At 39.0% G+C, this 22,912-nt stretch overlaps 1 protein-coding gene across 8 annotated transcripts in view; it reads left to right on the top strand.

Annotated features, from left to right (window-relative positions):
• LOC309340232 (uncharacterized protein) overlaps positions 1-22,912 on the top strand; it is a 53,071-nt gene that overhangs the window by 21,185 nt on the left and 8,974 nt on the right. For 5 of the 8 annotated variants that reach the window (XM_081858882.1, XM_081858881.1, XM_081858885.1 and 2 more), the window contains exons 2-11: positions 3,963-4,685; positions 5,031-5,149; positions 7,810-7,974; positions 9,907-9,994; positions 10,793-10,968; positions 11,666-11,873; positions 13,550-13,675; positions 15,428-15,587; positions 18,251-18,487; positions 21,111-22,719. In XM_081858882.1, coding sequence (XP_081715008.1) covers positions 4,007-4,685; positions 5,031-5,149; positions 7,810-7,974; positions 9,907-9,994; positions 10,793-10,968; positions 11,666-11,873; positions 13,550-13,675; positions 15,428-15,587; positions 18,251-18,487; positions 21,111-21,168 — 2,016 coding nt within the window. In that variant the 5' untranslated portion in view covers positions 3,963-4,006 and the 3' untranslated portion in view covers positions 21,169-22,719. Of the gene's footprint in view, positions 1-3,962; positions 4,686-5,030; positions 5,150-7,809; positions 7,975-9,906; positions 9,995-10,792; positions 10,969-11,665; positions 11,874-13,549; positions 13,676-15,427; positions 15,588-18,250; positions 18,488-21,110; positions 22,720-22,912 lie in introns of those variants that run through there. The other 3 variants (XR_014155870.1, XM_081858886.1, XM_081858887.1) reach the window with 3 other exon arrangements.

Raw genomic sequence — 22,912 nt, 5'->3', positions numbered from 1 at the left:
CTTTGCCGTAGCGGACGACCCGATTCCGTAGAGCTTCCTTCTCACAACGCGAGAAGGACCGCCATTGTCGTTCGCGCCACCTCCGGAAGTCGAGATGCTGATAATTCTTTTTAAAGGCCCTCACAGAACTACAAGTCCCATGGTTCACAGGAAAGGGGGGAATGGCTAGTATAATTATGTCCTCAAAATTGTTGTGTGGAGAGGGGACTGATACTTGCACACCTGGGCTATATCTCTTCTTGTACCTGTAATCTCAAACCCACCATAATTAATGGCAAGTCAACTAGCTTGCAAGCATTGTTGTATCTGATAACATAGGTTGTTGCTTGTGAGAGGAGAGCCCATGCTGCTATACACCATTAAATCTCTGAGCTGTCGTTTTTGCTACTTGAAACCCAGAAGCTAGAACACTGGTATAACTTTCCTGATCCTCTGGGTAAGAATCCCTCTCCCCTAACATTCATTCCATTGGGAAACACTGTGCTCTCAACTTTTAAATTGGCAATAACTGCTACAAGCATTTTAATGCATTGAGACAGTGTAAAATTAGAAATGGGCTTTAAAACACAGTTCTGCAGATCCACAGTATGAAAGATATATGCCATGTAGAACAAATATTTTTCATTCTTTTGTATCTTCAATTAATTCACTATATAGAAATATTATTCTACACAAAACAAAACTAGAAACTAGTTCTTAGGTTGGGCTTTTATTTCATAGGGTAGTGTTCAGTTACAGAACAGACCCTTTTGAAATTAATGTACCTAACTTAGTCATGTTCGTTAATTTCAATGGGTCTGTACTGAACCCATAATAAGTATTCCAACTGAGTAATTGAGGAGGTAAACGCAAGATGAACAACATTTATTCCCATTCATAAGGGAATATCCCACATTAGGTAAGGTAGTAGGGTGATAACAACCAACCTAAACAGCCATTAAAAGTTGCCTATGAAAGATTGGGAAAGATTGAGGGTGCAAGGAGAAGGGGACGAAAGAGGACCAGATGGTTGGACAGTGTTCTCAAAGCTACTAACATGAGTTTGACCAAATTATGGGAGGCAGTGGAAGACAGGAGTGCCTGGTGTGCTCTGGTCCATGGGGTCACGAAGAGTCGGACACGACTAAACAACTAAACAACAACAACAACATGAAAGTCACAGCTTTTCTGGCATAGCCCTTGTTCTAGTTATAACCTCCAATTAAAAAATGAATACCGTATTGTTCTCTCTATAACACTCACATTTCTTCTCCTAAAAAGTAAGGGGAAATGTCTGTGCGTGTTATTGAGCGAATGTGTGGTCCCTGGAGCCGACTAGCCCGAGTGCAGAGGCAAAAATCAGATCACGCGGAGGAGGGAAAGCTGTAGAGAGGAAGCTGCTGCTTTCCTGCATTCTGCCTCGGGGTCTTACTGCCCACCCCCTTCTGTTTTCGGTTGCTGTGTTTGCTCAAACGCAACAAAGAGCAGGGAAATCCCCTGCCCTCCTGGCAAGCAAGGGGGGAAAGGAAAGGATCGCGTCCTTCCTTCTAATTCCTTCCTAGTCACACTGCACGCAGGCTCCAGTCCACCCGGCTCAGGTTCCGTCGTCTAGGAGCGCAGCTGACAGCCACCTCTCCGTGGTGCTGCTGCTGTGTCCAGCATTCTAGGCACTCGCAGGCAGCCAGAAAACATGCAGGTGGGAGGGAGAGAGAGAGAGAGGGCTGGCTTGGGTGGGTGGGGGGAAACTTTTGCCTTCCTTTCCTCCCTCCCGTTAAACCCCTCTCCTGCATTGTTAGCCAGCTGCACACCTCTCTCGTGCTCTTTGTCCCTTCTGTGTTTTTCCTTCCCTCCCCACTTAAAACGTGGTTACAAAGCACGGATCCACATGGATCCTCAGGATCTTTGCATTGGGTCACCCCAAATTCACCATCAGATCACATATCATGTCCATGGCTACAGCCTGCACCAAAAAAATCACGCACCCACCGTTGCCTGGGGCCACAATGGTGCAAAAACGTGGTTACAAAGCACAGATCCACATGGATTCTCAGGATTTTTGCATTGGGCTACCCCAAACTCACCATCAAATCACATGTCTGTGGCCACAGCATGAAGCACAAAAATGATACATCCACTGTTTCATTCAGATTTTTTTCTTTCTTGTTTTCCTCCTCTAAAAACTATGTGCGTGTTATGGTCAGGTGGGTGTTATAGAGCAAAAAATATGGTATTTAGTTATTATTTTGTTTCACACAATTAACCTCTGTGTTGAAAACACAGCATGAAATAAGTGTTCTAATGCTGAGATAATACTCTATGGGATATTAAATATTAAACTTCAATATTTCACCACAGAAAAGTATGCACTCCAACTGGATGTGTCTTTGCTGTCCATAATACTAAGCTTCATTAACTCTTTTAATTTACAGTAACATTCCCAAACACACTTTAAAACGAGCATGAACAGTTACTGCATGCTCATAAAAAAATGCTCTTAATGTATATTAAGAAATAATTGCATAGACACAAATCATTAACAGTTAAGTCTTACTAAATATGTTTTAATATTACCACTCTCAGTTAATTTACACTGTCTTATTAAGTTGAGATAGCTACATTTAATGACAGCTAATGTGTTTTCAGATACTACCTAATTATAACCTTAAAAATAACACTTGCCCACCAAGCCACATTGTAAGCAGTTCCCTGGTTGTGACATTTACTTGCATTTTGAAGGAAGGGCTAACCTCTGGCAGCAGCAGCAGCAGCAGCAGCAGCATCCTTAGTGCCTGCATTCATTCCATGGGGCATCATGCCCCAGCCTTTGTCAGCAGATAGCAAAAATAGCAGTTTCTAGCTGATTCAGTAGCTTCTGCCATACTTTCAGGGCAGATGCTGTCCCATGGCTACAGTGATGATGTACGGTTTAATATTCACATGAAACATAATCAAGCATAGAAATGGAAAAACCCAATGAAAGTGACGAGTGGGGTGCTGTGGGGTTCTCTCCTGGGCCCATCATTGATCAACAGCTTTATAAATGACTTGGACAAAGGAATTGAGTGTTACCATAAAGAAGCAATGCAGCAGAAGCAAGTAGCAGCTAAGCCAGCTGCTGGTGGCTGGAAAGCCAGACAGGATGTTTGTGACTGTTACCATGGCAAGAAAGGGGCAGTCCATTCTCCGTATTGAGCACCGGATGTTAGCTCAGTGTGTGTCATATGACCTGAACAGGATGTACATGGGTGGAGTTTACTCTCTCTGCTGTTGTTTGTGAAGAGTGCAGACATCTTTATCTGTATGGCTGCTAAAGACAGGAATAAAAGCATGTAGATACGTTTCTGTCTGTGTCTATTTCCCCTCCCTGGGGATATGCATGGAGGAGGAGAAGCAGTGGTGTGTTTTTCTCACAGTCTGGGAAAAATCGCCGATACAGACCTCATCTGTTTTCCTGCCGGGAGTCGCAGGAGGGAGGTCAGAAAGGAATTCAGCCGGTGCCTGGAGACTGGCACATCCCTCTGACCGAGGCAGAATTCCAACATTGAGATGCTCATCAATTTGCAGATGACTCCAACCTAGGAAGAGTAGCTAATGCCACAGAAGACAGAATTGGGATTCAACATTAATTTTATTTATTTATTTAATAAAATAAATAAAACATCAGCATGAGAAGGACATAAATATCCAATGGGAGATTAACAGATTAAAGGCACCCTCCTAAGACTAAAGAGGAAGAAAACTATTTTGAGAAGGAGTTTTACAATCTCTGTAGCAGCAAGTTAATGGAATTAGTCAGGAAGAGTGAAACATATTCCCCTTACATTTTTCCATATATTGTTTAATAATACGCAAGCATAAAAACGCAATAGCAAGAAGCAGAGCGATTTCCCCACTTTTTCAAGATGCACAGTATGTCTGAAATATGTTTTGTATCTTTTAATGTCTGTGGGTTTGTTTTGTTTGTATTTACTCTTTCTTGTTAGGGTTCGCAAAGAGCCATCAGAGTTGATGGGATCTGACAGTTACAATGGAGGCAACATCAAACACAACCACAGAAAACTCTGATCTTGTGAAGGGAGGTCATCTAGAGACAGATGATTGGTTGGCTTCTCCGAGAACTATCAGCGATGCTGAAGATGAAGCTACTGCGAGGGAGAACATTCACACTGACACTGAAAAAGAACCAGTAATGAAAGAGCCGCTTGTGCTGATAACAGATTGGGATCCACGGGCTTTACCTAGCCAGGAGGAAGAATCCTTGAGACGCTCACGGTATAGGTTAGGAGGCTCTGCTGATAGCATATTATCTTTAACTTCTTCCCATTCTCTCCTACCTCTTGAATGGAAAATTTTGAGATCTAGTCAATCAGAGAGCACACTGGCACATTTTTCTGATGCCACTCTAGAAAACACAGAAGGAGGACATAAAGATTCATCAGACAATAACCAAGATGTTGTGGATGATATAATTGGAGATGAAGTTGCTTTCAAAGTATGTACTCATATGCTCAACCATAGTTTAGGTACTGCTTACACTGCAGATTCCAGGACAGCCTTTCCCGTAATACACAATGGATCACCCAGACCTAAAGATGCAAACTACTCAAAGAAAACTTCAGATAGTTCGCAGTGCAAATATATACTGCACCCAAGAACAGAAAAGTTCCCAGATGTTGGAATGCAAGTTAATCAAGCACATAATTCAGGTAACTAGGACGATCATGGGTGGGTGGTGGTTGTGACCCGGCGCGGTGGCTCCTTCACACACAACCCATCCACCTGGCCGTCATGGTGCATTCTGGGGTCCCACCAGACCCAGATTTGAATTCTGAACCAATCCACATTGGCTGGCGGGGGGGGGGGGGACAGGGAGCAGACCTTGCTGCCATAGTCTCCACTCAGGTCTGCTCCCAGAACATTTAAGCAGGCCAGCTCATAACTCAGGTAACTAGGACAATTAACTAGGTTCTTTGAATGAATGAATGAATGAATGAATGAATGAATGAATGAACGATTCAGTGGTGTAATGTTCTTCACGTGTCCTTTTTCAGCAGCTGATAGAAAAGATTCAAGTTTGACTGACCAGCTTTGGACAGCTGCTGCAACAGCAAATAACTTACATAATATCGCCGTGTCAAATGGTTGGGAAGGCAATTCTTATCATCACAAGGTATTAAAAAAAATATTTTCTTTAGTGTCATATAAATTCAAATGTTACATATGTTTCTGGACTTTATGCATATTAACTCCTAAGCACATAAGAGTCGTGCCAAATCATGCCAAAGATCCATCATAGCATCCTGTTTTCATAATGGCGAACCAGATGCCCATGGGATGCTGCAAAGATGTCCCAAGAGCACTCTCCCCATGGGTGATTCCCAGCAACTGGTATTCAGAGTCAGATTGCTTCCAATAGTGGAGGAATAAACATAGCCATCATGGCAAGTAGCCTTTGACAGCCTTATTGCCCATTCATCTGTTCCCTTTTAAAGCAACTCACGTTGTTGGCCATCATTACCTCTTGTGGGAGTGAATTCGACAGTTTAACTATGTTATATTCCAACATTCAGCTTCATGGGATAAACTTGGAACATGAAGGTTTGGATATGGGGGTTCAGCTTCTTTACTAATCATTAGTATCCAAACTATATATACGTGGAAAGGGCTCGTCCTGTAACCTTGTGCAAGACATTCATAACAGAAAAACTGACAGTCGGGAAAGAAGGCATAAAGTTCCTGGCATATGAAATGAAATTAAAAAACCAAAAATATCTCCTTCCAAAAAAAAAAACCTCCAGAGAGGTGACATAAAAAAAAAAAGAATATACTTGACTTTCTTTTCTTAAGATGTGTGTTTGGGAGGATCGATTGTGAACTAGTACTTTATTTGAAAATGATAGGTTTGCCTCTAGTTTGGCTGGCCCAAATACATCTCATATACCACAGTTCAATAAGCAATGTGTGAGGATAGTATGCTTTGGTTAATGACAATGGACGCTGTATTCAGCCTATAATTAGCAGCCCCAGCTATTGCATGATATGGTCGATTTATAACCCGCCTTCTAGGTATCTGCAGATAGTTCAATTCTTTAAAAAGAAATCCATGGAAACCCATAAAATATGGCATAAAGTGAGGAAAATATTTGTAAATGTTACTATGATTGTTTATATGTGATAGTTTTGATTACATGTAGACAGGAAGGGTCACAAAAGATTTTTTTGAAGTCTGAATGGTATATGTAAAACTTCCAAAAAGCAGCACTGGTGATGGTAGCGGGGAGAAGGAAGAAATTCCAGGTGTTTGAACATCTTTCTACAAGCTCCAGTTCTTCCTCCTTTTTTCCATTGTTTTCTTTGCATTGGACAAGCTAAACCAGGCTGCTGCTGCTGCAGCAGCTGCTCAAGCTGTGCCTCTTGACAATAGCCTTGCCTTCTGGCCTGATGATGGTTAGATTCTCAACACAAAAGCTCTTTTCTGATGTAAATAGAGGGCAGTGACATTACACAAGGATTGTTGGGGATGCTGGATGTGGAATCATGAAAGCCGGCCAACCAGACAAAACGGCAGAGGTAAAATGGTAAAGTGCTGTTAAATTAAGTTTTTCTTTTTATAAAATATGAATAGAGCCATCATCAAGCACTAAACAAAAGCTAATGCTTCATGGTAGCAACATATTTAAAATAACCCTTTCTCTGTGATAAAACATTTCAGTCAATGTCTGAAGCACAAAATATATGCTCATGCTTATGTGAAGAATCCAAATCTTCCAAATCATGATTATCTGCCACTACCGTTGTTTTCTTTTTAAAGAAACTAAAGTATTTTTTGCTGGTTTCACCGATGCAAGATTTAGGAGCTCTTTGTATAATGCAGACTTCATGGATTTTTGTCTGAATGTATATAACTGTTTGGTGTTTTAAAGATTTTGCATTTCTCTGCTCTTTTTCTCATTTTGAGTACACTTACATTGTAGCACTCTGAATTTTCCCCAATGATACTTTTATGTTGCATTTGTTTATTATCTTCACTAAGTTTTTACTGAACGCTACAACCGCAGTTTCTTTATCTTCAAAAGATTAGTATATATGGATATCAGCAAATTGAGGGGTATAAAGCAAGCTTTATATGGATATAAGTGAGAAGCGTATCCTTTGTTATAGTTTTAACAATTCACTTGCTGTGTTTCATTTACAGTAACATGTCTAATCACAAACTTTTTCTCAGCAGTGAAGGTACCATCTAAATTTAAATGTATATTGTTATTCAGTTTTGTGCTGTTTATACGATAAGAAGCTTTAACCATTCATATATTTCAGATATTCAATATTCATATTTCAGATGGTAAAAAAAACATGTTTTTCTTTAAGGATTGTTGGAAATAACAAGGTTGAAGTTCTTAGTCTTTAGGGTGCCACAAGACAGGGCTAAACCTCTGAAGTTTGAATCTAGTATATGAATACCTGACTTGCTCTTTTGAACCATTTATGTTGCATAGATATGGCTTAGAGTTGTCATAATTTCATAATCTTTGTTGGGGTTTTGTATTGTGTTAACTATAAGCTGCTTAATGGACCTGGACCACAGAGGAGCTGAAAAGTATCCTATCAATTCAGTAGTAGTAAAAATAATAATGTACAAATGCAATCTTTGTATACTGTATAAATGCACAGGTTTGTTTGTTTTTTAAACAAAAGAGCTTTATTCTTAATATATGGAAAACAGCACACGTCACAATATACAGGACCATGCAACAGTTCTCATTACACAGCACAAATTAAATTAAACACTTGAAATTTCTTCTTGACTTTCTTTTTTTCCTTTTTTGTTAGTCAACAAAGAAAGGAAGGTCTCCTGCAATGTCAGAGTTTCTGCTGAAATCTCCAGATGAGAACAAACAGGAATTTCATCAACCCATGAAGAATGTGCAGGCTAAACGTCAAGTACTGTTGAATGGACAGAGTCCACACGCAGATGATGGCAAACTTTACGGGAAGGTGAACGATTTGCATCTATAGTTTCTTTCATTATAAGAACATAGGAAGAGCCTGCTGGATCAGGCCAATGGCATCCTATTCTCAAAGCAGCCATCTGAATGCCTGTGGGAAAGCCCCAAACATGACTGGAGCACAAGCACCCTCTCCCATCCTGTGGCTTCCAGCAACTGGTATTCAAAAGCATTACTGCCTCCTATGGTGGAGGCAAAGCATAGCCATCATGGTTTGTAGCCACTGATAGCCTTATCTGTCTAATCCCCTTTTAAAACTATCCAGCTTCATGGCCTATTGTTTATGCACTGAGTGAAGAGGTACTTTCGTTTACCTGTCCTGAATCTTCACTGAATCCAGCTTCATTGAATCTCCATGAGTTCTAGCATATAAGTGCGGGAGAAAGACCTCTCTCTATCCACTTTTTCCATGCCACGTGTAATTTTGTAAACATCTATCATGGCACAGCTTTCTCCCCTTTCAGGACCTTTTCCAACTTGGCAATATCCTGAGTACCAGAACAGTAGACCAGCATTCTGATACCAGCAGTTTTATTTCCCATTCCTTTTCTACACACACCAGGTCAACATCTTCATCAACTGAAACGCTTTCACTTTGCTGTTATCCTTAGTTCTGGCATACTGTGAAAATCGAAAACAAATAGAGAATACTCTGTTCTTAAATAGGCATATGACAGCTGCAGGAGTGAAGCTACAATTAACTCACCAGCAAAACTATCCAAAAGAAGTGGGAGCACGGGAAATAAAAACTGTGTAATTCCCCATTCCTTTGCTTCCTCCCTCCATATTATACAGTATACTTAAAGAACAACTGATTGAATAGATTAATGAAGTGGTTGTGTACTTGCGTGATTTGACTTCTGAACAGGGGAGTGGCAAGTCGAGTGAACTGAAATGCTTCCAAAATAGATAATCTTGATTGTACACTAAACAGATGGCAATGGCAGGAACTCAAGAGATAAAAATAGTCCAATGAGTGAGTTGCTGCAGACTCTTAGTCAGGGCTGTAAGCACAAGTTTACAGGAGCTTATCACACAGAAACTTTAAGGACAGACGGATAAAAAGAAAACATATAGAGGAGAGAAATCACTTTTTTGTATTAACACTTATATGCCACCGCATAGCCGGTAATGAAAAAAAGAAAAGTAATCAGAGCAACAAAAGTCAAAGACAAAAATTCTAAGCTTTACGTTTTCTCAGCGAAACAAACTCATGGATGGGTATGGAAAAACCACAGGTTTTATCCAGTAATGAATCTAAGAGATAGCATACCACACCAAAAATAAACAAAAGCTATCCAAATAAATACTTGAACTCTCAAAATATAACAATGAGGATTTTTACAAGTATGGGAATGCCAGTATGCAAAGTAAATTTGTGGAAAAAATAAAAGCTTAATAATAAAAAATATAAGATACAAGATAATAGATCAGGTTTTTTCTTCCTAAATTATAAAGAAGGCTCCATCAAAAGTGAACATAGAGAACTTATTTCATTGATAGGATGAGGAATAGTATAAGCAAGAATGTAAAAAATGCATTGTACAGTATTCAAATATATTATTTCCTTTGTTCTTAGAGGTTAACCAATTTTGCTGTTGTTGCAAACTCCCAGATTTTATCAATCCAATCATTTATTGTTAGTGCCTCCACTTGTTTGCATCATTCATATATATATATATATATATATATCTGTATATCACACACAGAGATGGATATAAGTATGTGTGATTTTATATAGATATATTGTAAGATATTAGTTTAAGAAAACTCAGAAGTATGGGGAAAGTACATATTAATTATTGTTCAGAATTACAAATAGAATGCCATATTTATACCATTTCCGTGTAATTAAAAATGTAGTTTTTGAAACTGGAATGTTTCAAATGAACAAACTAATACAAATATTATTTTTTTTAAGGAGATAGAATTTCTTAATGAAGAACGGCCAACTTGTAGCCTGCCAAAATTTGAATGCAACTCTCCCAGAATTCTACAGCAACAGATTGGTATGAAGTCATGCAAGCTTGTTAATTTCATCATTCAACATTCAGTGCCTTTATTTTAATTTCCATTTGAATGTGTGCTAATTTGTTTTTATATGCATCAATCCACATGATGATCCACATTTATTAATTTCTGTGAAAGTTCAAATAGCAGTTTAGAAAAACCTTGAAGCCATGTTCTACTCCTTCTAAATACTATAGTATGAGTGTTTAGGTTATTGGCACCACTACAATCCCACAACTGATTGGTTAACGCTGGCTACAAACAGCCAACGCTATGGCAATAAATGTAAGCATCAGCTTAATGCATTATTTCCCCCTTCCCTGCTAAAATCTCTAAATGCACTCAAGTAAACAAACTTTCCACCCCAAACCAACCTGTACAATTTCCCCAAAAAACTTTACTCAAAGTCAAAGTGCTATTCCTCTTTTCATAGAATTGCAGAGTTGGAGGGAACACTGAGGGTCATCTGGTTCAACCCCTGGAATGCATGAATCTTTTGCGCAAAGTGCGTATCCTATGCCTCTACAAATACTAGGCACCATTCAATCAAGGCTGTATTTTTATGCACACTTTTAATTCATTCTGATAAACAAGCATAGGCCTGGGATGCAAGCTAAGTATTTTAAGTCCCTTTCATTTCAGTAGGAGTGTTGCAATCCTATGCACGTCTACTGAGAAATAAGCTCAGTGAGACTTACTCCCCAGGTAAGTGTATCTTGCATTAAAGTCTTAAGCACAATAGGCCTTAAATGTGACTAGATGATGCATACTGAATATTTTTGCATATTGATACACAGTAAACCTTAAAAGCCAGATCAACAATCTTCAAGAAGCCAATGAGACTGCAGTCTTAGAGCTAGCAAAGGCAGATGAGGAGATTTCACAACTGAAGAATGAAATGGCTCAATTAAAATCTGAATATATGCAGAAGTTAGCAGACTCTAAAGAAGAAAACCTTAATCTGAAGAAAAAGGTAAGGGATCTGGGACAATCCTTTATTATAACTTATATACTTTAATTTTAAACCTGTGTTTTTCTTTAAGTGGGATAGAAGACAGGTAATATATATATTTAATCATGTATCAAACAGTAACCAAAGCTATAATTAGTCAACGGGTGATATTCATTTGTTTTATGCCTACAACTTGTGAGCTTAAACATTCTTAGTATGTATTTGTCTCCTAAATGTTTTATAAAATAATTGCATATTTTACACATTCACTGCTAAACCATGCTGTAAAGAATGATAAACTCACAGCATGCAGAAAAGTACCACAGAAGAGAAAGAGTTCTGGCCTTTTTACTTGCATGTTTAGTTTGTTTGTTTATTAAATTCGTTGTTCACTTATTTTGCCCTGGCAACTCTAAGCGACGTGCAATATTTTATGTGTTTTACAATTTATTTTTACATGGGAACTTCGAACATAAGAACCTGTCCTGCAGTCTGCATTGGCACAGGACCAGGTAGGGTGCATTGTGTAATTTCTCTGCACGTGAATATAATCCGTTAGGCAAAACTTTAACCAACCTGGGAATTACAGCAGTTCAGAAGTGATCAGTTATGCTTTAAACAATTGATTTCTTATATGTTGATTTCTACTCTTTATTGCTTTCCTCCTTCATGATCAAGAATCAAAACACTGTTTAAACTAATTCTTCCCCCTCTAAAGATCAATAGGATGCACAACAGACATGATCCAGTAGACACTTATGAGCAGACCTTGCATGAAGAGATTTGTGAGCTAAGAGTTGAGTCCAGGATACTGAGGGAAATCGGCCACCAACTGAATGAGGAAAACCACAGGCTGAAAGAAGAGCTATGGGACGTGAAGAGGAAATATGAATGGCTCATGCATACAGTTGCTGGCAAACAGGATGGTAAAGGAACCACCATTATGGTATATTGCTTGGGTTCTTACGATGATCAGTAAACAGCCCAGTATGTTGCTCCAGCAAAGATAGGAGGCCACATCTCATTAACAACATTAACACCAGTTACTTTTGAGCAATGACTTTATAGCAGAGCTTCATGGCAGTGGCATAGCATGGGCAGGCACAGGGGCGGTTGTCCCAAGTGCATAATTATTAGGGGTGCAAAATTTCAACACCTGAAGCTGCCTCAATACAGCTGCACAGTTCCATCACTGGGCTCTGTTGAAAATGGCTCCTCCGTGCAAACTAGGAAGTGACCTCTGCAAACAACGGAATGACTCTTCTTGTCTCTGCAGCTGTGATCTTCTGGGTGATGCAGATGCCATTAGGCAGTTGAATGCACATGCATACTCCGTCCCCTCTCTGTGTGGCCCCGGGCACTGGCAACTCATGCTACGCCACTACTCATGGAGCCCATTCTTCTGCATGGGTTCATCATGTGTCCCCTGCAATGTAATACAGGAGGAAGACTGACTATAACAGGCCCCTATCCATCACTATTGTGCACTGACTGCTGTATAAAAAATAGTTGCTACTCACCATGCAATCAGATAGACCTGGTGCTGAGGTTTCTTAAGAGGATAAAGTGCATTCAACAGGTTTTCAATAATAATAATAATAACTGAAGATATAGTGACAATGAATTTGATTTCAACCACCAACTTCAATATGAATCCTATCATGGAGAGAAAGGTGTGAAATTTCTTTCATAAGCTGGATAAGGCAATAACTTGTAGTGCTTAGTGTAGCAAGTAAGGCTTTTATTGATGTATGTACAGAGATATAAATCATCTCATCATTCTGGATTGCCTCTGTGTTTGTGCCCAGAATGACTATTTTCATTTTAAAAGATCTTGTCTCTAGTCATTAGGTACATCTTTATACCCTCAACAATTATCCCAGGTATTTTATAAATTATCTGAGGCAAAGCTACAACATTAACAACAATACTACCACAGTGAAATTCACCAAAACAAATCTTTATTGGAATTCGAAATGCCAGAAGAGGTATTTGTTGATTAACTGTAAAGGTGATTAACCCTCAACATTTAATTAATACTGTCAGAGTTGATGGTTAGCAAAAAGAGATCCAGCACTGCAGAAAAGGGACTTCAACTTTCTACTGCAGTCACAGCAATGCTGAATCATGGCAAATAGCTATAAAATAGCTTTCTTAAAACTAAAAGTGCCTGAAGATCAGTGCAACTAGCAGCAGTTTGTATATTTATTTTACATTAAGTTCTTCCAATGAGTATCTAATGTTACTCATTTGATTACAGTTTATTTTAAACGTGGCATCTGTGATAAGTAAGACAGTTCTGTTCCCAGCTATACTAAAGCCAAAGTGTATTTCTCACGTCTTAATTTAAAATACTAATAATAAAGCAGGAAGTTGCTCGTTCAGAAGACATTCAACCAACAAACGGAAAAGACATTTCACTTTTTGAAAATACTACATTTTAATAATTAAAGCATCAGTGCTTGATAAAAAATAGTTTTGTTTTAATAGACTGCATCAACAGTGATTTAAAAAGATTGACTGAATGAAATATTATTGTTTTATAATATCTAAAACATCTAAGCAGAATTTGATAATAAGCAAGGCTTTTATTTTTATCTAGAAAAGATACAAGAATGTTCTAGGAAAAATGCTTCTTCCCCATCATCCATAAATAGTGAATCTACAGAATTTCTGATTTCTGGATACTGTGACACAGGGCTAGCAAAAGAAAACAGAGACTTAAAAGGTATGGTAATTAAAATATGCAATTGCACATTTTCTCATTTTGCCTTGTTAGCACAGAAAAGAATAAAAAAGTATACTGCATGTTCCCATGAATCTTCATATGGAAAGAAAAATCACTGAATTGGTTTTCTGTTTTCAGCTTTCTTTTTATGCAGTCAGTGAAAAGTAAGATCTAATTGGCTGATTAGTTTTGTGAAATACTTCCTCCAGACATTCCTTGGCTTTGGATTTTATTCATTATTCTCTATGGCCTTTCCCCACAAAACATGCCAGATTTCAGTGGACCCAAAATATAGGAAAAATTCTGAGCTTGGGTGTTACTGCTTTTAGTAATGCATCTGCATGCTTTATTGGATTGGGATAAATTAAGTACCTCAAAAGTGTAGACTCCGTGCATTTGTCCAATATGGGGGAAAGGATCATTGCTCAACATACTGTTTTCAGTATTGGCAAAACAGCCACAAAATGTGATGGCTATGTAAGGATTTTACATTATCATAAAGGCATACAGACAGACAACTGAAGAAAAGACTAACCCTGGAGCTGGGAGTCCATATTATTATTATTATTATTATTATTATTAGAATTTATATACTGCCATATGCCTGCAGGAATATAAAACCATAAAGTACATAATCAAAATAAAACAACAACCCAGTAACACACACACATACCCCATATTTGTAAAAGGGCATAGGATGTCAATCAAATCAACCAAAGGCCTGGTTAAAGAGGAATGTTTTTGCCTGGCACCTAAAGTTGTATAATGAAGGCACCAGGCAAACTTCCCTGGGGAGAGCATTTCACAGACGGGGAGCCACTGCAGAGAAGGCCCATTCTTGTGTTGCCACCCTCTGGACCTGTTGTGGAGGAGGCACACGAAGAAGGGCCTCAGAAGATTATCTCAGGGTTATCTTATCTGACCATTCTTATCTCTTCTTATCTGACCAATAGATTTATCTATTATTTTCATCCTTGGAGTTGTCACAATATATCTGTAGTGGTATATCTTATTATTTGAACGAATGTGCTTTTGGCAACTCCATACCATTTTTCCAAGAGCACAGAAATAACCAGGAAAGTCAAACCTTTAGCCCCGGGAGTTTATCAGGGCCTTCAAGAATCCCCAATACGTCCAATGACATCTCCAGGGCTATGAAGCAGACTAGCCAGTGACTGAGGCCACATCAGTGTCTCTTCCCTTGTCCCCTTTCAAATTAGCAATATGGGTTCAAGAAGTGTGGCAAGTAAAGAGAAGTTTGATCAAACTGAGTGCACTGGAGCAGGCTGTGCAAATTACAGTGTTCTAGCATTTTTCGTAAAAAACAACAACCAAACCAACCATGGATTGATGCACTTTAATGGTTTCCAGGATAAATATCTAGATTTTTACAAATTAAGTATCTGAGGTGAGATAAGGTTTTTTAGTTTTTTGCACACAAAATTATAGAATATTCCCTGAGCGTCTGTTGGTAGGGAACTAGTTCCACATTACCTATTTGAGTTGGGCATCCTTGAACAAAATATTGCAACTAGATTTGATCCAAATTTTCGAGCAGCTTTTTAATGTTTTTTTAATTGTGTTTCATAAACCTTTTATTGGCATCACAAACAAATCAATGCAGAATTACCACTTCCCCAGTGACACAAACATTTGCTAAAAGAAAGGAGGCAGAGCAGTCTATCATCACATCTCTTGGTCTCCAGGGAGATTAGACATCTGCAGTGTAATTTTTATTATTATTTAATCAAGACGATGCATCTGAAGAGGTCACAAAGGCGAGCAGCAGCAACTTTCCTTGCATTACTCAACACAATCAAACAAGTCATGAGAACTATGATCAAAACATCTCAAGTTCATCTTCGAGTGGTGTCTCTCAAGTGGACACTTGCAATAAATATTATCCAAACAGGTAAGAATTGAATGGACATGAATATGATTGTGTTGTAAATGTAGTTTTCTGCTGTAAAGAAAAAGGTTGAGACCCCACACTGTGTAGTACTGCCAACTTAATGAATGCAAAGAGGTCAAGTAACTCTTCAGCAACAGTCTAGCTAAAGCAGGAAAGCACTGAAACATGTCTGCTGGGCTTGAGCTCATCACAAGATCAAGGACTGACTTTCCCCTTTGCTCTGATTGTGTATAGATGTCAGCCAGCACATTAGATGAGATCAATCATCATCTTCTGTGCGCTCCAAGATGCGACAGCTAGGATTGTTTCAATTTATGGATATAATGCTAGGCTCACTTCAGAAAGGTAGGGCTGTGAGAACTATGTGGAACTGAATGAGTGGCAGGTGTTGGATTGACAACTGTGGGCACACTTGATTGCTCCAGCAAAACCACTGAATAGAAGGGGAAGCAGTAGCATAGGGAGTCCCTTAATGCTAAGTAAGCCAAAACCAAGATAGGCACTAAAACATACCTAAATCTCAATCCAAGCCTACTGCATGATGGTTTTAACATTACAAATGACAGGAAAAGATCACCACCAAATACAGTGGTGCCCCGCAAGACGAACGCCTCGCAAGACGGAAAACCCGCTAGACGAAAAGGTTTTCCGTTTTGGAGGCGCTTTGCAAAACGAATCTCCCTATGGGCTTGCTTCGCAAGATGAAAATGTCTTGCGAGTTCCTGCGGGTTCCCCCCCCCCTTTTTCTAAGCCGCTAAGCCGCTTATCAGCTGATCCGATAAGCCGCTAAAAGCCGCTAATAGCGCTAATCCGCTAAACCGTCAATGGGCTTGCTTCGCAAGACGAAAAAACCGCTAGACGAAGAGACTGGCGGAACGGATTAATTTTGTCTTGCGAAGCACCACTGTATTCTCTTTAGCACAGGGGAGGGGGACCCCTAACCCTTCAGGACTCTCCCTAGGTCACACACCTCACCAGCCCTACTCCACGCCCTCTGAGTAATTCTGCTGGAGTGGAATGTGCCCTAGAGTTGTGCTAATGCCCCTTGCTTGCTTGCCTGCTTGGTGCAATAGAGAGGGGCCTGTGCATGCAGAAGCCTTTGGCTTTGTGTGTTTGGAATGTGTCACATTTTATAAAGCATTGTTTCCATTGCTGCACCCACTTTTGTCTTTGGACCTAACACCATGTGAATGCAGGCTTTGAAAAGTTGGCCACGAGGGAATATGGCCCTTTATTTCTGCAATTTCCACATGAAAAAGACAAAGCTATGTACAGTAAAAATCTATTTCATTTCTATCCCACTCTTCATTAAACCTGGTGATCCTATGGCAATACCGTAGAATAAAAGCATTTAAAAACAATGACCAATATTCTATTTCTGTCCAATATTCTGTCTGACCAAGACACTTCCATGACCCACATACAGTGGGTAGCATTTTAGATCTCTGCCTCCTCCTTTGTCTTTCTTATCTGCCCTGCAGTGTTGTTAAAAAGACCTTCTATAATGCTATTAAATAGAGGCATGGACAAACCTAAATCCAAATCTTCCACAAATACTGCAGTGATTCCCCAATCCTTTACAAGGATAATAATGAATTCCTTGCTTTCCTAGAGACAAATGAAGCAGCTTGTCCTCAGTCTCTTTCATTTATCATTACCGTTTAAAACACAGAGTAAGTTTTGCCAAGAAAGGAGTTTGATTTTGTTAAAATGTGTACAGCAGCTACCACTGGTTGAAGGTGAAAGAACCTGCTGCATAAAAGATTTTTCTTGCAACTTCCCTGTAACATCAGAGCTGTGGCTTACATCAGAATAGCAGGGCTGTGTCTTGTTTCTTCTGCAGTCCAAATAGCAGCCAGCTGTCCCCTAATTTTGTGCATGAAAATTCCCACATGTTGTTAGAATAAAGAATTTGAATAGATGTTATTGTTACCCCCCACAAAAAAAGTATCACGGCTCTTTTACTTAAGTTGCAATGAGAATGCAGTGTTAGAGTGCATATAAGTTCAAGGAAAACAACTGTTTTTATCAGGTACCTGTAAGGGCCAAAGTAGACATGATGTGAGAGATCTGTGATCACATCTCAGGTATTTTTATACACTTTAAAGCAGCAGTGTGGGTCCACAAATTGTACAAGAACCACAGCACTATGGGAGAGGAGTGTAACCATTTTCTTGCATGTCATTTCACCGATATAAATACCATCCAGTGAAGCTGTGAAGGAAGAGGAGAGAAAAATATGGGCACCCATATTGTACCCATCCTTCCCCCGTGGGCATTTCTCCTATTTAAATATTTACAGAACTGTGATTATCCCCAGAATGGGAAGAAGATGGGAACAATATAGGTGTCAATCCTTGCCCTTCCTACAAATTAACATTAGCTTGGGGGTAGGGGGGCCTGACTGAAGGAAATGGAATTGTGAGGGTAAACACTCAGCAACATGGCCCAATCCAATTTTGTTTCTGCAAAAAGTTGTTGGGAAATTCAGTCCCAAGTTTCCCCTGTCATGTCTAGTTTGTTCATAAGATATGTAGGATTCTTTGGTTATCACAAAGAGTCTGAATAATAAAGTTGTGCTGGAGTACCAAAAAAAAAAAAAAAAAATGACTCTTACGTCTTTCAAAGGAAAGCTATTGATTTTCTACAACTTTTTATCCCAGGATTCGTCTAGATAAGGCGGCACTATCAAGACGACCATTTGCACCCAGGAATGTTACAGACTTGAAAGTTGGAAACCTAGTGAAATTTTCATGCCCAGCAGGAAAAATCAGCAAGGGAACTGTTAAGTATTTGGGACCACTTTTGGGGAGAGAAGAGGACTACCTTGGAATAGAGCTGGAAGGGGATCAAATAGGAAGGCATGATGGAACTTTTCAAGGAACACGCTACTTTCTTTGGTAAAGTTTACTCTTCTACCAGGCAATAGTATATTTGAGATCTTCCCTTCCCACCCCGAACCCAATTTTCCCCAGGGGCAGAAATAAAGCAATTTCACAGTTTTCTTGTTCAACATTTTACCTTTACCATGCATAATATGCAACCACTAATGGATCACAAATGTGTGTTGGCAAGTTTGTGGTTTTGAAGTATTGCGCAAAATACAACATTACAAAAGCTATACTACTCAATTGAATATATTACTGGTGAGGACAGGGTTCATGGCATGCTCCTTAGAATTAGGATAGTAACTAACAATAGCAGTAAGTTCACTTTTTATTAATGAGAGCTTCAGGATTTAGCTACTGTCTGCAGCAAATTGTGTTAAGCATTGATATTAGTGTAAACGCAAGTACCTTGCATCCTCCCACCTGTAAAAACTGGTGTGCAAGAGATGGAAAAAGCAAAGTATGTGGGAAATCCTGTGTCACCATCTCATCAAGACTAGAATTTCACATTTTTTTTGCACTTTATCAAACAGTAACCATGCCTTGTACTCCTAATTTGGAGTGATGGCAAATTAATGTGCTGTTATCAAACATTTAAAAAGCATTTATTCTCACAGAGCTTTGTAAATGCACCATTTGCAACTTAAAACATGTGTAAATGCTTTACACCATCAACTACAAGGTATTAAATGTTTCTCTCCCATAATTGTGGGAGTTTTGGAATTCCCTCCCTACAGAGGTGTCTGGCACCTTCATTATGCATTATTACATATTTCTAGAACCCACTCTCGTTGTGATTGTAATTCGTTTTAAACTGTTTGTATCTCATCCTGTGTCTGTCTGGTGAAGTGGGTAATAAATCTAAAAAAAAAGTTTTACTGGTGCTATTAAGCATTGCATTGGATGTAGGAGAAAAATCCTGAAAATGTGATGTTTTCCTGGCACTCTATATATGCCTGTTCCTGCCCACTTTCTGCCTCCAATCAATTATTTTATATCTATGTATTATAAATGTCTGAGAACTTCCTTTATATAATGGACATTATGAAAATTCTAAAGAACAAATTGCTTCGTGCATCACTAGAGAGAAAAGCTTGCACTCAGAAATTCTATAGTTCAAAGTAGCTCTATAAACACGAGGTGTGTGCATGAGCCCAAGATTCACCTTATATTTGTGCATATATATATAATATATGAAAACAGAAGTGCCTGGCGCGCTCTGGTCCATGGGGGTCACAAAGAGTCAGACACGACTAAACGACAATATTTATAGATAGATAGATAGATAGATAGATAGATAGATAGATAGATATATTCTTTCCACTTCAGTCTGTGCTTTGGGTTCAGAGGCACTTTGTATAAAACAAATTCATTCTCATGGGGAATCTAAAAATTACTTTTCCTTCTTTTTGGCAGAAGTTGCTGAAATTTGCAAGTGCATGAACCCTCTAGTTTTTCTTCAGACTGCATAAATCTTTGCAGAACGCCTCCAGACTAGATTAAGCCTGCCAGAGGCTTCTGTGGGGGATGGAAAAGGAACTCACATTCTCCATAATCAGTATTAGGGCAATGCATTTGCTAGGCCAACTAAAACTCCAAAATCCATATTAGTTTAATATTTTCAAGTTCAGGGAAGCATGGTGGCTTGCGCCTTGCTTTTTCATAACTTAAAATAATTAAGAAGTAGCTGAGTTGTGTGTATTCTTGCTTGTGCATTTTTCAAAACATTAGCTTCACATGAGCTGGCTTTGCTTTCCTGGAGTTTCTCCCAGAGTTTGTGGGGACAAAACTAGTACGTAAAAAACGAGTGCTTTTAAATTGCTGGAAACGTCAGAGTTTTGTGTGACTGGAACAGTGCATGTATTGCCTATTAACTACAACCTATAACAGGAATAGCCAAAATAGTGCTTTCCAGATGTTGCTAAGCTACAACTCTCAGCATCCCTGCTGAGCTGTAGTCCAGTACCTAGAGGGCACCATATTGGCCATCTCTAGCAATTTGTATCTCCATTCCAAGTCTGAACCATGCTGTGCTCTTCAAAATTTTAATACTAGCTTTACTGCCTGAGCAATGGCTGTAACTTCAATGCAGGGAGCGTTTATCTATCCCCTCAAATAACCCTGATATCTACTTTCAGCAATGCCTTATCATTTCTTGACCCTTTCCTCAATTTATTTTTTCCTGTCTCTACCAGTGCTACAGTATACATCTCCACTATTGTATCTCCCAGAGTATACGTGATAAGGTGGTGAAATAGAAACTATCCTCAACAACAAAGCTATTCCACCCTATGGGCGGGCGGGGGGGGGGGAGAGAGAGAGGGAGAGAGAGAGAGAGAGAGAGACTAAAGTCACAATTAAAAGATAGTGCTGGTCCTGGTAAAGGGTTTCCCACTAACAGAAAATTGTGCATTTTCCCCCTGTCATGCAAAAATGTCTTTGTTGTCTTTAAATTGTGGCCTTTAAGAATCCAAACAGAAAACACTGTCCAGCAGCAGATTTCTGTTTGCATGACCATCGAAGTAACTTGAGTAAATTGAGTTTGTAACTCTTGTTGGTTAGTTAACTTTATGTCATAAAAAGTCATGTCAAAGAACCATATCCACATTACTGACTTTCAAAATTTGTTTTCCAGTGCCCCTAACAAAGGAGTTTTTGTTAACTTCAGCAAAATCATTATTGCCTGGGAATAACGATTCCACTACATCCTGAACAATGAATGCATGGACTTTAAAGCCTTCCAATATATTGTGCTTCTGCTGCAAAGAAGAAACAAAGTGTTTAGAACTCTGTTCATCAGTGTATTTCTTCCATTTTTATCAAGTTGTATTTGAGCATTTTATAGTATTGTATTTTTTTGTAAAATAAAACTAGTTGTACTATTACTGAAAATGCAAACAGCAAACATCTGGACTCAAGTCATAATAGGTATGAATTCCCCCAATAAACTGATTTAAAACAGTTTATTTTCCTTTCCATGTAGAGCAATCAAGCTTATGATTGCTTACATATTTTTACAGAGAATGGAAACACATGAACAAAGTGGTAAACAAAAACAGCTGAAGTGATTTCCATGATTTTCCATTAGGAAAAATATGCAATCATAACTGCAGATACAGTTGTTGATGCTCCCGCCACCCCCACTTAAAAAAAATGTACCTGAAGACATGGCTAGGATAGCCTCTGTGTACAAGAAGTAGCCCCGGATAGCAAATGAGCCCAAGATAGCAAAGAATCTGGATTCTTCCACCATTCATAAATAGCTACAACGGACTAATAAAGCTATCCCTCTGAAAATTAGAGAAATGCTTATCACAAATTTGCTGAATTGAATCTACCATGGTTGGGAGCACATTTGTAAACAACTTCTCCCTCTTTGGGTTCACAATTCACAGTACTGGTGTATGAAAATAAATTTTAGCTAGTTTTCAAGCACTTCTAAATCAACTGTACCATCTCACCAGTCATAACAGAGTGCCTGGCAAGAGTTGGAACCTTTCCCGATAGCAGTAGTAATAGAAAAGTCCACCTAATTACGAAGGAGCTGGTATATCTGACTAGGCATGAGAATTTATTATTCACTGGTAGTAAAAATGGACCTAGCTTACATTGTTTGGAATTTGATATTTATCAGCCATAGGTTCAGAAGACATGATTACATATATTTTATCTACCAAGCTCCTAATTCATCACTTGGCTTGAACTGGTACTTGGACCTGCTGGATCTATGATGAAATAGTGAAGTGACATCATAAAATGGCAACAATAGCAGCTCCAAGTATTCTAAACAAGGATTTTGCCCAGCTGTAGCTAAGAGTCCTTTGGCTCTTGTGCTTCAGCTCAGATCATAGGCAAGGCACTGGGCTTATATTACCTAAGGGAGACCAAAAAACAAGGCACCTGAAACAGCCCCAGCTGATTAACTTCAGCCCTCCCTTGCACTACTCATATTAACATTATCTAAGTTACCCTCTGCCCTGTCCAAAACTACCTGCAAGTAAGTTATCACGGCAAACACTGAATCTAAAATGATTTTATGGTAATAGTGCCTTGGCTTTGGTTCCTGTGTAAGACAGAACCATAGTTAAGGATACAGCCTGAGGGAGCAGATTTTTGCTAAAGAGGGCAAGATCCTTTAGCTCACTCTGGATCTCAGCCATGCTGAAATGTTAGCATCAGTTCAGCAACATATAGAAGCAGCTGATGGTGTGCTTAGTTGCACCTTGTGACAGAAATGTGGAAGCCTGAAGATTACAAAGCAAGAGTTTTTAATGGTTAAGGTGTCATCTAGCAACCAAATTTATTTTTTCTGCAACAACCTAGGAATTTGATATAGATACCTTTATGTAACTCCCATGCATGATCAAATGTGAAATATCTGCATTGGATATTAAAATGCAAGAGTTCCTTTAGCAACTATAACTCAAAAACTTCTGA

Source organism: Podarcis erhardii (assembly GCF_964252035.2).
Source record: "Podarcis erhardii genome assembly, chromosome: 4".
Classification (NCBI taxonomy): Eukaryota; Metazoa; Chordata; class Lepidosauria; order Squamata; family Lacertidae; genus Podarcis; species Podarcis erhardii.
The sequence above is the reverse complement of the archived record's forward strand: the minus strand, read 5'-3'. Positions and strand labels throughout refer to the sequence as shown.